We start from the raw sequence: 16,335 nt of genomic DNA on the forward strand, positions 1-16,335 counted from the left end.
TACATTTTCCATAATGATCAGACGATATGCAAGGGCAGGTACTCATTTTTTTTCCCCCAGAATCATACATTAATGGTGTGTTTGGTATGAAGGAAAATGTGTTTAGTGGAAAATGTTTGCCTGGAAAATAAGTGAGTTTCTTACTTATTTATTTTCTGGTGTTCGGTAAGTAAGCAGAAAATCTTGTTCCAAAATCATTATTACCTAGTGCTTGTTAAATAAGCGGAAAATCTTGTTCCAAAATCATTTTATATAATCTAGGCAAACACTATGGAGGTGGGGGTGGGGTGGGACGGGGTGAGAGTGTGGGAACGGGCTATGGGTTGGGGTGTGTTGGAGGGCTGGGAGGAGACAAATAATGTGTAATGTTACTTATGGAACTTGTTTTCCCTACTTCCGTTTCTTATATTTAAGGAACTTGTTTTCCTAAAAGAAAAAAAAAATCCAAAACATTTTAACCAACAATGGAAAATGTTTTCCTCCATACCAAACACACCTAAATGTTTTACCTTTCAATCAATGGATCAGCTACAACTCAAATTTATAAGTAGTTTCTGTTTGACTTTATGCATTCTATGTATCCATTTGGTAAGACCAACTATGTTTTTCTTGCAATAGATGAAGTTATAGAGCTTTCGACCATTGGATTTTTGAGTTTTATTTTTTCCCTAGCGAGTAGTTTGCTCGAGTTCATTACATTCTTATGTCAGTAAGAAAGCTTCAAAACCTTGTATTAGGTTTGATGATCTAATCTACAAGTTTTGTGTTTGAACTGGATTTGGAATAGTTGTTTTTGTATATTCTGCTAAAATGTTGTTTTATTTTTTAATCTAACTGTAAGGTGTTACTAGATAGTCAAAGAGGTCTAATGTGTTTGTTTTTGCTTGTTAGAAATAAATATTGGGAATACGTATCAGGATCGCCCATAAAAGGCATTTGTTTGTTCTATAATGTGATGACATCCTGATAGTTACATGGTAATTCGTTTCTGTTATAATGTTAAAACAAGAGGGAAACTGTCTTACTTTAACTTGGCTTTTCCTGAATTCAGTTATTGAGCCAAATTCTTTTACTTTTTCTTTTCTTTTGTTCCCACCATTTATATTCAATCTATGATGTCCTTGCAGAAAAAGAAACCCATTGCCATGTATCTTCTCTAGTGAGCTCATCTTGAATCCCTCTTTCATGGCCACATATCTTTCCGGCTAAGGAATGGGAAATCTTTCTCCAGTTACATGAATCCAATTTTCATTTCATGCGTTTTTGGGATCTGCGTGCTCCATGGTTAGAGCCTCTAAGGGGTCCAAATGGGTTAGACTTAAGTAGGTTGAAAAAAGACATAAAAACTTGGCAGGAACGGCGTTCCGCGGAATATATGACTCATTATGCATGAAAGTTCTAATCATCGGGAGAGTACAGGTGTGACCCAAATTTTTGTTTTTTTGCAGGTATGCTCTTACCAGCCATTCGAACATATGAATTTTCTTCAAATTTAGAGATACATGCTTTGGGGTTGGAAGACAACTTATTTGAGATACTATTAGATTCTTTATGCAAAGAGGGGCATGTGAGGGAAGCTTCTGAGTATTTTTATAGGAAAAAAGGACAAGACTCAAATTGGTCGCCATCTGTTCGGGTCTATAATATATTGCTAAATGGATGGTTTCGATCAAGAAAGATCAAGAAAGCTGAGCGATTGTGGGCTGAGATGAAAAAGGAGGGCATAAAACCTAGTGTTGTTACTTATGGTACCCTTGTTGAAGGATTGTGCCGGATGCGGAGAGTTGAGATGGCAATTGAATTGATTAGTGAAATGAAAGAGGAAGGAATTGATCCCAATGCCGTCATCTACAATCCAATAATTGATGCATTAGGAGAAGCTGGGCGGTTTAAGGAAGCATCCGGAATGATGGAGAGGCTGTTAGTGTTGGAGTCCGGTCCAACACTGTCGACTTACAATTCGTTAGTGAAGGGTTTTTGCAAGGCAGGAGATATTGTTGGGGCTAGTAACATTCTTAAGATGATGATGAATAGAGGTTTTATGCCAACACCAACTACTTATAATTACTTCTTTCGGTACTTCTCCAAGTTTGGGAAGATTGAAGAAGGCTTAAACCTCTATACCAAGATGATTGAATCTGGATACGTGGCAGATCGACTAACATACCATCTGCTGGTTAAGATGCTATGCGAGCAGGATAGATTGGATCTGGCATTGCAAATTATCCAAGAGATGAGGGCAAAGGGTTGTGATTTGGACTTGGCTACAAGTACCATGCTTATACATTTGTTCTGCAAGATGCATCAATTTGATGAAGCTATTGAGTGGTTTCACGACATGATTCGGAGAGGACTAGTTCCTCAATATCTCACATATCAGAGACTGTGCAATGATCTGAGAAAACAAGGACTGACTGAAAAGGCAGAGAAACTTAGAAACATGATGGTATCTAAACCCCACTCTGAGAAGTTGCCCAACACATATATTGAAGATGGAGACTCTTCATATACGAGGAGAAAATCCATCATCAAGAAAGCTGAAGAAATGTCAAATATATTACAGACGTGTAGAAGTCCAAGACAGCTAGTCAAACGTAGAACTCCACTTGAGAATGCAGTGCTGAGTGCAAACCAGCTTATAGAAAATATTAGTAAACGAGTGGAATTAGTTTAGTCTACATTATGTTGTATGATTATTCTGTAATAGATTCAAAGGTTTCTGTGATGTACATAATCCAGCACAAGCTTAAAATTCTATCTCGTCAAAAGAATAGACTTTTTCGCCTAGAAGTTCAGAAAATAATGAATATGTAATTGATTCTGTATCATCCATGGATTTTATAATGCTAAATTTGTGCCTTTCTCCAATGACTTGTTTACATATAACTCTAAGCGGTAAACTGCTCTGTTGAAGATCATAGAGAGTAATAAGCAGGCTCAATGCAGGGTGCTGCAGCATACTTGAAAAATTGTACATCAAATCGCTTTGGTTGATTTGAATCGCGGTATGAAGAGTTAAATTGATTTAAGGTACTTTAAGACCATGAAACTTTGCACAAATTTCATGCTTCTCCGTTTGGGATTTCAAAAAAAAAAAAAAAAAAACAATTTATCATCTTCTACTTTCTTAATTTCGTTTACAATATTCCTCTCCTACTTCTTCTTTTCCCTTTGATTTCTCATGTTACTATCGGACTTAGGCAATGCTCTGACATGCGGACAGTTGCTCTTTGGAGATTGTATCTCATTATTGGATTTGTACATTTAAGCTGTTTTAAACCTGTATATGTAGTAAATTAGTGAACCTATCATGACCTGATGGAGTTTTTTTACTCAGAGATCATATATCCACCAGTGTGCTTGACACATTGCAAAAGTGACGGTAGCATAGATGCTTTTAGTTCTGTGGATGTACCTGAATTTAACACAATTCTGTTTTGAACTTTTACAATAGCTACATGAGATTTGGTGTCCAAATTTGAACATTTTAGTCAAAGACGAATGCATGTTTCACAATTTGCTTACGAGGGCTTTCTGCATTGATTTCAGTGTATCACAAGGGAGACAACTAGAACTACATCACATTAGCAGTCAACGGAAAGATAACAGTTGGAAAACCCCGAAATGAGTCCACAAAATAAAATTAAGCTCATCAGCCAGAATTCAGAGAACAGTTTTTGGAATCACACCATATCCGAAGGTCAACCCCCTTGCTTCCCACCTTTCTTTTCCTTGCGTTCTTTCTATTTCACCTCAGCAGGAGTAAAAAATGCAAGAAAATCAAACTCTAAATGAAAACCATAGCAAAATCTGCAAAGAACTTGTGAAATCTATCGCCGCCTCATTCCACGTCCACGGCTACGTGAAGCCATTCCTCCACGCCCTCTACCACCCATGCCGGCAGCATCTCCTTGTGCACTCTCAGACTGCAATTCCAGAGGAAATAGGAGTTACTTCCAGCATAGTAAGGATGGTAAGGATGCACACAAGTGCGACGAACATATCCAACACAAGCAAAAAAGAAAATCAGATGAGCAAACCTATAGTAATCCACAAAACATCAACCAAATTGCAGAAGCAGGTTATAAGCTTGAAGAGGACTAGCTTCAACTAATTTGATTTTTTCTAGATTCAGAAATTCTTAGTACACAACAGAGGTAGACTGCAAGTTATCCCTTCGGCTCTGCAGGAGGCGATGGTAATCCTCAAGGAAATCAGCCATTTCTAAGACCATATATACTGTTGTAAAGGGAAGAAAATTGTGAGATATAAGAAACCCCAAGGCTATGGCCTAGTCATAAGAGCAGCGTGTGATGTGTGGTTAGGTTCACGTCACGAGTTCAAATCCTACTACATACAAAAGCTTTGCATTTAAGAGAACCATAGAGGAAGGGGCACATTATCCACTGAGTTTCGGATGGTGCGTCAACATGCCCTCAGGGATTTCTCAGCTATCCAAAAAGAAAAGTTAATAAATAATAGGAACACTCAAAACACTTTGCACATTATGGTTGCTTCTATTCCAGCTAAGACCGCAACACTGAGTGACATGACTGCTTTGACTTTGTCAGCTTAGGCTAAATGGCACCATATAGAGTCTCTCCATACACATCTCTGTTATTTTTCCTTTTCCACTTTGCTTTGTTGGAGGAACAAGGAATGAGATAAAATTGACACCTGCCCAACCCTAAATTGCATAGTAGAAACTATCCAACCTTATCACCAAGGCTTGGCAACAAGGATCTTAAGTTATACCGTTAATCAACAAGATTCTGAAGAGCTACCGCATCATTACTAGGAGGGTGTTTGGATTGGCTTTTTAAAAGTAGCTTATTAGCTAAGAGCCATAAGTTGGGAATACCCAACTTTTGGCTTATTTTTGTACTTTTTTGGCCTAAAGTAGGTGCTTAAAAGCACTTTTTATCTTTCCCAAACACCACAAAAAGTAAAAAAGAAATAAGCACTTAAAATAAGCCAATCCAAACATCTAGACCCTCTAGGTTATTTTCTTCCAGCAAGAATTACAGAGCAGCTATCAACAGAAAAGTGCGACAGCGGGAGGCAGAAAAAAATCCTGCAATGCCTTGGCAGTTGTGACATTGATTTGTTGAACCAGGACACGATGATCCTATGTGATAATACTTCCTAAAGATGAACTAAGAAAGAAGACCTCCAAATTTTAAGGGCACATACAATCTCAAAGATTTCATTTTTCAATTAACAATCACTATCAAGTTGTCAACCTCTCGCCTCTTACAAATACATTTACCTCTCCCACTATTCATAAACTATAGCCTCCTCCTTTGCAGAAAGCACTTGATAACGCAAATTGAGATCCATACGCGGTCAAAATGAATCATATAAATTAGGATGGAGAGATTATTAAAAATAAATAGAGGTTTTTAACAAATCATACAAAGATTTCTCTATGTACACTTAGAATAAATTCAAAATCACAATTTAGAATAAAGATATGACATAATATATGAACTATAAGTAAAAAAATTAGGGTGAAAAACTAATTAAAATATCTTGATACAAAGAAAAAATTACATAGAATCAGAGGAAGGATTAGCAATATAAAGAGCAAAATACACATTGCGGTGAAAATGTGTGTCCCTTCGGTGACATCCGATAAAAAATGTCTATGGTTCAAAGTTGAAAGAGAAGTGCATCACGTTCGGCTCTTTCACTGTCTAGACAAGATTTATGTTGTTTTTGAGAATTTTCTCTTACTCTTCTCTGGATTTAGTTGGAACTACTAAGGGGAGGCAAAGGCGGAGCTAGAGTAGAACGTATAGACTAATTTATAGTATTTATTTAATATGTACAAATTATTAATTTGGAACTCAATATTCAAAATGGTTAAAAGTCAAAACCCATAAAGTTAGATCACGGATCCGTAAAAGAAATGTTACTCTAAAAGGTATCTCTTTCTCAAAATGTCACTTTCCATGCATGAATTTGATAGAGACATGCAAAGATTGGTTGAGGAATGAGGGTAGACAGGAAGAAGTAGTAACACATCAAATTAATGCAAAAGTTTCAAGCCGGCAAAGTTGTTGGAAAACACATCTAACATTACCCACCTCACAATTTCATCATCACAATCCTTTAATTTTCCCTATACTTTCTTGTAATCATAATTCTACAGTTCTCCAAAAAATAAAAAACCAACTTTATAATCCTTGCCAAAAAACTTTCTAGCTGTGGCTTAGTTAACAATGTGGAACTCCTCAGAGAGCATGTTCTCATCAAGAACAGTTGAAAATAGAACCATCAAAGATGAAGAGGCTCTTGTGTTGGCTGCTTTGCAGAGGTCTCCTAGTTATATTCGAGCCCGAACTTCGATCTTTCGGGGCATTGGTGGAGAGGTTTCTCTGGTTGATGTTAGTAAAATGAAAGTTGAAGAACAGAAGCAAGTTTTGGATACGTTGATTAATGTTATTAATGAGGATACAGAGTTGTTCTTCAAAAGAGTTAAGGAAAGATTTGAGGCGTAAGTTTCTTTTTAATTTCATTTGATGTATAGTTTTATTTGTTGCTTCATTGCCCACTCTATTCAAGTTCATTGCTTGTGATTTGTATTTGTGCAGTTTGTTTTTTACCAGGTGTTACTTATTTCTCTGGAGTTTTTCACTTGCATAAAGTAATTCTCTTGGTTTTCATTTGCAAGTTGCATGACAATAATGTTTTATATCTTGATGCAATGAAGATGACGTTGTGCTTCCCTCCTATCCCTTAATTACCAAGACCTGAAATTACAGAATAATAATGATGATAAATAAAGAAAGAAAAGGACCATAACTTAGATAAACGAATAGTGTCCAAGAGTTTTCATGCCATCAATGTATTTTAACCTATTGTTGCAGGTCAACCGCCTTACTTTCGGATTACTAACCCTTCCTATTATGGACATTTACCTATAATTCTTTTAGGTGACCTGATAGTCTAAATATTCTTTTACATTGTTAGTGTATAGAAGTTAAACACGTGTATAGAAGTTAAACACGAATGAAAAAGACCGTCCTTCACCCTGCCTAGCTCAGTTTCAGTCCTGGTGTTGCTTATACTGATGATTAACATTATGCATATATCATGTACAAAAAGCAAGAAATTTACCTTTTTCTTTGAAATTGATTCTTGATGGTATCCATGCCTCATTTAGGAGTATCTCTTTGTATTTAGAGGATTGATTATCTATGATATCTTTCTTGGTAAAAACTGAATTTTTTTCCATATGAGCTATGGACAACATAACTCGATCATGGGGTCTAAATATGAGTTCCACTAGGAAGACAAAACTAAAAGAGCTAAGTGAAGTGTTAAGAGGCTTAAACCTGATAGTTGTGAATATTTGAAATTCCAACTAGTTGCCTATCTCTAACTGTGGTTAGTCTCTAGAACTTGAACTAGATTTTCTCGTTCAAAGTTGATAAAACTGGAGAATTTCTATAAATAGAGGATCAACACTGATATCTATACTTCATCTAGGATCAGTGGAAATTTGGATCTATTAGTTGAAGAAACATATGTGGACTCATAGCAAAATGATTTTCCATCTTCAAATTAGATTTTTAAAATAGCATCTCAATCAAATATGTTTCCTAGTATAACGGTGTTTGATCATGATTATTCTCATGTTCAAATATGAGCTGTAAGAATATTAATTTGCTTTGTATATTCTCATCAATAAGAATAACAATTTTCAGACTATTTAATTAACTTGTGTTGTGTATCATCCATATGATTTGCAATATTATTCATTGTGTTGGTTATACTAAACATATCAAACTAATCTAACTTTCAGGGTGAATTTGGAATTCCCAAAAGTTAATGTTTGCTTTCAGCATCTTAAAGTTGATGCAATGGTCCACGTAGGAAGCAGAGCATTGCCAACAATTCCCAACTTCATATTCAACATGACGGAGGTAAACCTGCAGATCTCATGTGTCTGCTAAATTACCATTTCACTTTGCCTTGAGTCTAACAATGTTTCATGAGACAGACTTACTTGAGACAGTTGAGGATTTTCCCAAGTCGGAGAAAGAAATTGTCTATCCTAAACAATATAAGTGGTTTTATACGGCCATCAAGGTAAAATTTGAGCTCCAATGAAGTGTGTATCGACTATCGTGTCCATGAGTTGTATTTGAAATCCCCTGATGTAGTGTTGTCTTTCAGGCTGACACTGCTTTTGGGTCCTCCAAGCTCTGGAAAAACAACATTGCTTTTGGCACTTGCAGGCCGTCTTGATAAGAATTTGAAGGTACAAGCCCTTGCTTGTTCCATCACAATGCCTAGCACTAATTTTTAGGGAGGGAATAACTTTGTTGGTCCTTCACTACTCAGGCATAGTGTAACGATTTCTTACACTAACAGTTTAATGATCTTTTTGCACTAGCAGATAGAGATTTACTTGTACTTACTTTATAAGTGACCTAATTGTGTAAATACTTTTAATCTGTCAGTACGTATAACAGCACAAAGGCTTCAAATGCTAGTAAAGGATTGATTCTAAGTGTCACTATGACATACATCATTCTACAGCCTTTGGTTTCCCGTACTAGAAGTTGAAAAAATATGCTATTCGTCCTTGGATATCAATACTAGAATATCCATGAGATAGTACCTAAAAATTTCAAAATCAATTCATCATAAACAAAAATCTTAGGACAAAAATTGCTGTAAAGGTCTTTGTTTTTTGTTCTAGATCACATTGCAGCTGTCTTTTGTTTCGAAAAGATTATTTTGTTCCCTCATTAATGCAGTTAACTTATTATGAAGATGTCAGGAAAAGTTACCTACAATGGACATGATCTGAAGGAGTTTGTTCCTCAAAGGACTGCTGCATACGTCAGTCAGAGGGATTCACACATTGCAGAAATGACAGTAAGGGAGACACTCGATTTTTCTGGACGTTGCCAGGGTATCGGTTTTAAGCATGGTATTGTCTAGACCTGCTTCAGTCAACCATGCACTTTTTAACAATACTTTTGCTAGTTGAATTTGATATGGAACCATCAAAATTTGGGCAGATCTGCTTATGGAACTTCTAAGAAGAGAGAAAAATGCTGGAATAATTCCTGATCAAGATCTTGATATTTTTATTAAGGTATGACGTCTGAGTAAAAGTTCGCTTTTCCATGTTATATGTGTAGAGAAACCGCTTCATCTCATATTGTTATAACTGTTTTCTCCTAGGCATTAGCATTGGGAGAACAAACAAGTCTACTTGTAGATTACATTCTAAAGGTATGTTACCAGTGAGGCTTTATTAAATTCATTGTTGTTCAACATTCATTGCACACGCTCCATATGAAGCTAAATTTTTCTATATGTTAGATTGAAATGTCGAAATGCTACCATGAACCTTATATTTCTCTGTTGAATTCATGAATTTTCACTGGACATGCTCTACATGAAAGATACATAAAGTTAATTGATTAACATGAGATGTTATGGTCCAATAGCTTAAAATCACTGTTGTTTTATAGACTTTGTTGTACTTTTGGACTATTGTTTGGACATTTCTTTTATATTATCCTTCTGAAATATCTGCGAAGATTTTAGGACTGGATGTTTGTGCGGATACATTAGTAGGAGATGAAATGATCAAAGGGATCTCAGGGGGACAAAAGAAGCGCCTTACTACTGGTACACTCCTTAATTTCTGCTAGCTGCCATCTACTTTTTGAAACTATCTGGAACAGGAATAAAGGTATTGCCTGGATTATTGAAGTTGTGAGGCATGTATGCAGGTGAGTTGCTAATGGGTGCATCAAGAGTACTCTTAATGGATGAAATCTCAACCGGTCTAGATAGTTCAACTACCTATCAAATCGTCAAGTATTTAAAGCACACGACTCGTGCATTTGATGGGACTACCCTGGTTTCTTTATTGCAACCTGACCCTGAAACTTACTGTCTGTTTGATGATATTATTCTTTTAAGTGAGGGTAAAATCATATATCAGGGTCCCCGTGAAAGTGCTCTTGGATTCTTTGAATTTATGGGTTTCAAGTGCCCCTCTAGGAAAAATGTTGCTGATTTTCTTCAAGAGGTAATTTTCCGAGTTCAAGCATTGAACTGATGCCATATTGATAGTTCTCTTATTTGGTTTGTCATCTTGCAACCTCTGCACAGTTAACATCTGAAAAGGATCAAGGGCAGTATTGGTTTCTCAATAGCCAGTACAACTATGTATCGGCAACAAAGTTTGCTGAAGGCTTTCAATCTTATTATGTTGGTAATGCCTTGGCGAACGAGTACGGCTGTTCCATTCGACAAACGAGACAATCATCCTGCAGCTCTGTCCTCTAGTACTTATGGTGTTAAAAAATCTGAGCTTCTCAAGATCAGTTTTGCGTGGCAGTTGCTATTATTAAAGCGAAACTCAGCTGTGCTTGTTTTCAAAGTCACACAGGTCATAGTTCGTAGCAGTTTCAACATTTCTTCTAAGCCAAAAGTTGCATTTAAAAGTAGATCAATTTTAGGCTTATACTATTAGTTATTGAGATGGACATATTGTTTTCTATTTTGCAGCTCTTTTTGATTATCTTGATAATGGTGAGTGTGTTCTTCCGTTCAACAATGCATCGTGATACACTTGAAGATGGAGCTGTTTATCTTGGTGCTCTCTACTTTGCAATTCTTATGGTTCTTTTCAATGGTTTCTTGGAGGTGCCTATGCTGATAGCGAAACTTCCTGTTCTTTACAAGCAGAGAGATTTGCTCTTCTATCCTTGTTGGGTATTTACTCTACCATCTTGGCTTTTGAGTATTCCCACATCACTTTTAGAGTCCATTATTTGGGTTGCAGCTACATACTATGTGGTTGGCTTTGATCCTCAAATAACCAGGTACTTTTTTTTTTTTGTTGACTTAGGTTCTGATTGTTTCTTCTTGTTTTAGATTCTGTATTAGCTTTTAACCATGTTTGATAGAGGTAAGACAACTCACTTTGTTTATTTTACTATAGGTGCTTCCGACAGTTTTTGTTGTATCTCTCATTGCATCAGATGTCAATAGGACTTTTCCGCATGATGGCAGCACTAGGCAGAAATATGATAGTTGCTAATACTTTTGGATCTTTTGCAATGTTGGTAGTCATGGCTCTTGGAGGATTTGTTATTTCAAGAGGTCATTTACACTTTCAATTTGGTTCATTGATGATTAGTTACTTGGCTTTTATTCAATTAATTTGTAATTGAACTTTCCTATCGTTACAGATAGCATTCCAAGTTGGTGGATTTGGGGTTACTGGTTTTCCCCTTTGATGTATGGCCAGAATGCAGCTTCAGTAAATGAGTTCCGTGGCCATTCTTGGGATAAGGTAATTTGGTATTCTGGTATCTACTTGAGCAACTATAGAAATCAGAATATAAAGAATCACCAACTTATCAATGAAGAAATCAGATGGAGCTTTCCATATGTACAAGCATATTAATGTCATTTATCGGTAGTTAATTTTCTTATTAAGGTTTTCTGTTTGCCAGTCAAAATGTTGATCTGTCAGCTTTTATACGAAGATCAGAAGATTTTTTAAGTTGGCTGATTTGAGTGGATGAAACTCAATGTTTATGCATGAAAATGAGATAGTAGCATGTATTCTTCCTTTTTACTAATTTCTATCTGTTTAGCAAAAACAAACTAGTTCTCTTCACATGGTGCTAAAGGCTTTCTATCTTGTATAATTCTTTAACATCTAAGAAATGACTACCATAAAAGTGCCACAGCACTCAGTTGATTCTTCACTCAAAAATATGTTTGGACTACTACCTCCTAATGTTGCTCGTTTATATATCAGTACTAGTGTTGGACATAGATTTACCTGTTCTTTTTAAACTCAGAAATTTGGGGACAACACATCTCTGGGTCAGATGTTATTGAAGGTTCGCAGCTTGTTTCCAGAGGACTATTGGTATTGGATCGGTGTTGGTGCATTGATTGGGTATATAATATTGTTCAACCTCCTCTTCACAATATTCCTGACTTATCTTAACCGTAAGTTTCACATTCTGAAATCCTATATACGATAGCTAAGTTTTCTTCCTTCCTAATATGAGATGTGCTGCAGTAAATGAAACTTATCATGTTCTTACAACTTTCTGCAGCGTTAGGGAGCCAGCAAGCAGTTGTTTCAAAGAGAAACATCCGGAACAAGGACAAGGAACAAGAGAGTGAACATAGCATTGTTCCATTTGGAGAGTTTTTGAACCATTCACACTCATTCACTGGTCTGTTAAAGCATTCTCACTTTCAAGGTTTCTTTCTGTTTTTTTGTCAATGAAAAGATATTCATGACTTCCCATCTCTTGGCAGGAAGGCAGATGAAGAAACGACGAGGCATGGTTCTTCCTTTTCAGCCTCTTTCCATGTGCTTTAGAGACATTAGTTACTACGTTGATGTTCCCATGGTAAACCAACATCAGTTTAATTCTAGTAGCAGCTAATGTAGTTTTTCCACAAAGAAGCTCCTTATTGTCGTTTGAACTATTTCTTCAGGGTCTAGTAGGAGATAAACTGCAGTTACTAGTCAATGTTACAGGTGCATTTAGGCCAGGCGTGCTTACTGCATTAGTTGGTGTCAGTGGTGCTGGTAAAACTACTCTAATGGATGTTTTAGCTGGTAGGAAAACTGGTGGACATATAGAAGGAAATATCTATATTTCTGGACACCCCAAAAAACAAGAAACTTTTGCAAGAGTATCCGGATATTGTGAACAGAATGATGTTCATTCCCCATGCTTAACTATCCATGAGTCACTACTGTTTTCCGCTTGGCTCCGGTTATCTTCTCAGGTTGACTTGAAAACACAAAAGGTAATCGCTATAGTTCTTTGAACTTATGATCTTGCATAATTTGTACATACAGAAACTGAGAAAGAACCGTTTTCTGCAGGCTTTTGTTGAAGAGGTTATGGAGCTAGTGGAACTAACTTCATTACGTCGAGCTTTGGTTGGCCTACCTGGGGTAGATGGATTATCAACAGAGCAAAGGAAAAGGTTGACGATTGCGGTTGAGCTTGTAGCCAATCCTTCAATAGTTTTTATGGATGAACCTACTTCAGGACTGGATGCCCGATCTGCAGCCATTGTAATGAGAACAGTGAGAAACATTGTCGACACTGGAAGAACAATCGTCTGCACCATCCATCAGCCTAGTATAGATATCTTCGAATCATTTGATGAGGTTTTGATCCTAAACCTTGCTCAATACACATCGAATCTTGAATTTTTCATTGTAGTTACAATTTTAACAGTTACATAACAATAATCTAAGTTTTCATTTACATAATCGACCATTGCTTCAAAGATCAATCCATGCAAGGTGGCTTTTTGAAGCTCATAATGTAGTAAAACTCCTATGAACCTCACATAAGCGTAACATTAATATTGGAAGCATTTGAATGCACAAACTAGATTTTTACATTAATGTGATGAATAATAAACTTAAGATATGATTATTACATTTAACTTCTGAAAGTAATACATGATTTTACTTGGTATGTATGCAGCTTTTGCTCATGAAAAGAGGTGGAGAGCTCATTTACGCTGGTTCACTGGGGAACAGATCATGCAAGCTTATTCAGTATTTTGAGGTAATTCCTTAACTCATCAATTCTGAGCTTGTTATGCCTTAAAAATGCATAATAAATTATCCAGCTCTAATTTTGCTAGGCAATTCAAGGAGTTCACAGAATTAGATCTGGACAGAACCCTGCTGCTTGGGTTCTTGAAGTCACTTCTCCAGCAGAAGAAAATCGCCTCGGTGTAGATTTTGCGGATATCTATCGAAAATCAACTCTATTCCGGTATCTGTGTGTGTTTGTGTGTGTGTGATGAAGAAAATATCTTATTTGCGCTTTTAATTATTAGCTATGTTTCTGCGATTTCAGGCAAAATGAGGAAACGGTTGAAAGTTTAAGCAAACCACGAGAAGGTTCAGCTGAGCTATATTTCCCAAGCAAGTACTCTCAGTCCTTTTTCGGACAGTTTCTTGCATGTCTTTGGAAGCAAAACCTGTCCTACTGGCGAAATCCACAGTATACTGCTGTGCGCTTCTTCTACACGGTCATAATCTCGTTGATGTTTGGAAGTATATGCTGGAAGTTTGGTTCTAAGAGGTTTCTTTCTTGAAACTTTTCCTTCACCATTCAAAACTAGTGTATATAAATCCATTCACTCATTTTGATCTTATGACACATTTGGCACAAGACTGAAAACTGAGAATGTTGTCATACTGAAATTTCTCCTTAATGCAAGTTAGTAACTGTTTTCACTGTTTCTTTTAATCTGCCAACCTTTTCACCACAGGAGTACTCAGCAGGACATATTAAATGCTATGGGATCCATGTATGCAGCTGTTCTTTTCATTGGAATCACAAACACTTCCTCTGTCCAACCTGTGGTATATGTCGAGAGGTTCGTCTCATATCGAGAAAGAGCAGCAGGGATGTACTCAGCTCTACCCTTTGCATTTGCACAGGCATGACATGTTCATATTCTTCGTGTGCTTTAATATGACACGATGTGAGACTTGGTCTAAATTGGATAATCTTACTGTCTTTGCAGGTCACTATTGAATTCCCATATGTTTTCATACAGACAGTAATCTATAGTACCATTTTCTACTTCATGGCATCGTTCGAGTGGAATGTCTGGAAGTTTGTTTGGTACATTTACTTCATGTACTTCACACTTCTATACTTCACGTTCTTCGGAATGATGACAACTTCAGTCTCTCCAAACCATAACATTGCTGCAATTCTTGCTGCACCATTCTATATGATGTGGAATTTGTTCAGCGGATTCATGATTTCTCGAATGGTAAATTCTCTATAACATGTTCTCTACCATCACAACCCAAATGTTTGTTAACAGTCTTATTTCTTGTGTTTGTGGATGTTTTATCAAAGTGATCATCAATGAACTAGATCGAATTAGAATAAAATAGATTCATTCAGATTCAGTAACTTTAACAACAATCGAAATTTCACCTCCTGTGCTTGTGAATTAAAAAAAGAAGATGTTAGTTAATCAAAAGTCCAACTGATCACAACGCCTTTACGTAAATATAGTAAGTCACTAAATCTTGGATTTTCCTTTTTCACTAACTTTACTGTTCTCTTTTCAGAGAATCCCTATTTGGTGGAGATGGTACTATTGGGCTAATCCAGTAGCCTGGAGTTTATATGGCCTTTTAACATCACAATATGGAGAAGTAAATGAACATCTTAGGCTTGCTGATGGTGTTCATACAGTACCAATAAAAAGGTTCATTAAAGAGCAGTTTGGATATAGGCATGAATTCTTAGGCATTGCCGGTGTTGCAGTTGTTGGTTTCTGCATAATCTTTGCAGTAACCTTTGCTTTTGCAATCAAACGCTTCAACTTCCAGAGAAGATGAAGATTATAAGGGCATGGCTGTTAACACTAAGGTAATATCCATTGCAAATTCTGGTTTCATCAATAGAGTTTTGTGCTCCAAGAATTGTTGTTTTGCCTTCATTTTTTTTATTTTTATTTTTAAGATAATAATTTCATTAAAGAAAGGGCAACATTGTGCCCGTATACAAGAAGTATACCATAAAATAGAAAACTTACAAAATGAGATGATTCTCTTCAATGACTTGTTTTGCCTTCATTAAGTGATGCTTCATGAGTTCATTATATTTCATATTTTCACGTTAGATAGAGTAAAGCAATTACTTCTGATAGAGGCAGATCAAACATATAAGTAGGTTGTGTGTGTGCAAAAGATTTAAAGAAAATACTCAAAAATATGTATGCTACATTAAGTGGTATGGCCACTTTATTTAAATTCTGAATTTATTAATTTAACAAATAGCTAACATACATTGTATTTTGTTGCAGGGTTCTTACGTCACTTTTGATTCGTTGATCAGCTTAAAGAGAATAAAGATGCAACTACATCTCCTACAATACATATATTTCTCATGAATTTCAGTGACATTCATTTTATATATATATGGATCAAATTCTATAATACATATATGAATTTGTATATATTAAAAGTTACACATTTCTTTTATCAAATTAAAATAAAAAGTTTACATCTTACTTTTCCACCTCTTCTACTTCTCTCTTGACAACACACATTTTTAATAGAGAGTATTGAAGATGAATTTGTTACAAAATGTTGGAACAAGAAACATTTAATTTCGCAGTAGGATTCATTACTCTGTTGTTCTAGAAGGATGGTTAATACCAAAATTGTGGCATAACTAATCCTATAATTATTTATATCGCAAACAAATATCCAACCAAATACAAGATTAAATAATTTCACATTTTACTACGGAGTTATTA

General features: G+C 36.0%; 2 protein-coding genes across 2 annotated transcripts; both read left to right on the forward strand.

Moving 5' to 3' along the window:
- Nucleotides 1-4: 4 nt before the first annotated feature.
- On the forward strand, nucleotides 5-3,649 carry LOC132053884 (pentatricopeptide repeat-containing protein At5g11310, mitochondrial; the record flags this gene model as incomplete). The annotated part of the gene is made up of 2 exons (XM_059445977.1): nucleotides 5-38; nucleotides 1,449-3,649. Coding segments are annotated over 2 exons (1,260 nt in total), but the record flags the coding sequence as incomplete, so codon positions are not given.
- A 2,421-nt stretch (nucleotides 3,650-6,070) lies between these two features.
- LOC132052039 (ABC transporter G family member 32-like) lies at nucleotides 6,071-16,074 on the forward strand. Its single transcript, XM_059443381.1, is given in 26 exon segments — nucleotides 6,071-6,499; nucleotides 7,811-7,931; nucleotides 8,009-8,097; nucleotides 8,185-8,269; nucleotides 8,788-8,947; nucleotides 9,039-9,115; nucleotides 9,205-9,255; nucleotides 9,567-9,657; nucleotides 9,762-10,063; nucleotides 10,147-10,275; nucleotides 10,277-10,426; nucleotides 10,546-10,862; nucleotides 10,982-11,142; nucleotides 11,232-11,335; nucleotides 11,853-12,006; nucleotides 12,117-12,239; nucleotides 12,325-12,433; nucleotides 12,477-12,825; nucleotides 12,905-13,195; nucleotides 13,521-13,604; nucleotides 13,684-13,817; nucleotides 13,902-14,129; nucleotides 14,320-14,491; nucleotides 14,578-14,832; nucleotides 15,140-15,443; nucleotides 15,880-16,074. Coding segments are annotated over 25 exon segments (4,284 nt in total). The 5' UTR covers nucleotides 6,071-6,224; the 3' UTR covers nucleotides 15,413-15,443; nucleotides 15,880-16,074.
- The last annotated feature ends 261 nt before the right edge of the window (nucleotides 16,075-16,335 follow it).

This window comes from Lycium ferocissimum, chromosome 4, assembly GCF_029784015.1.
Source record: "Lycium ferocissimum isolate CSIRO_LF1 chromosome 4, AGI_CSIRO_Lferr_CH_V1, whole genome shotgun sequence".
Classification (NCBI taxonomy): domain Eukaryota; kingdom Viridiplantae; phylum Streptophyta; class Magnoliopsida; order Solanales; family Solanaceae; genus Lycium; species Lycium ferocissimum.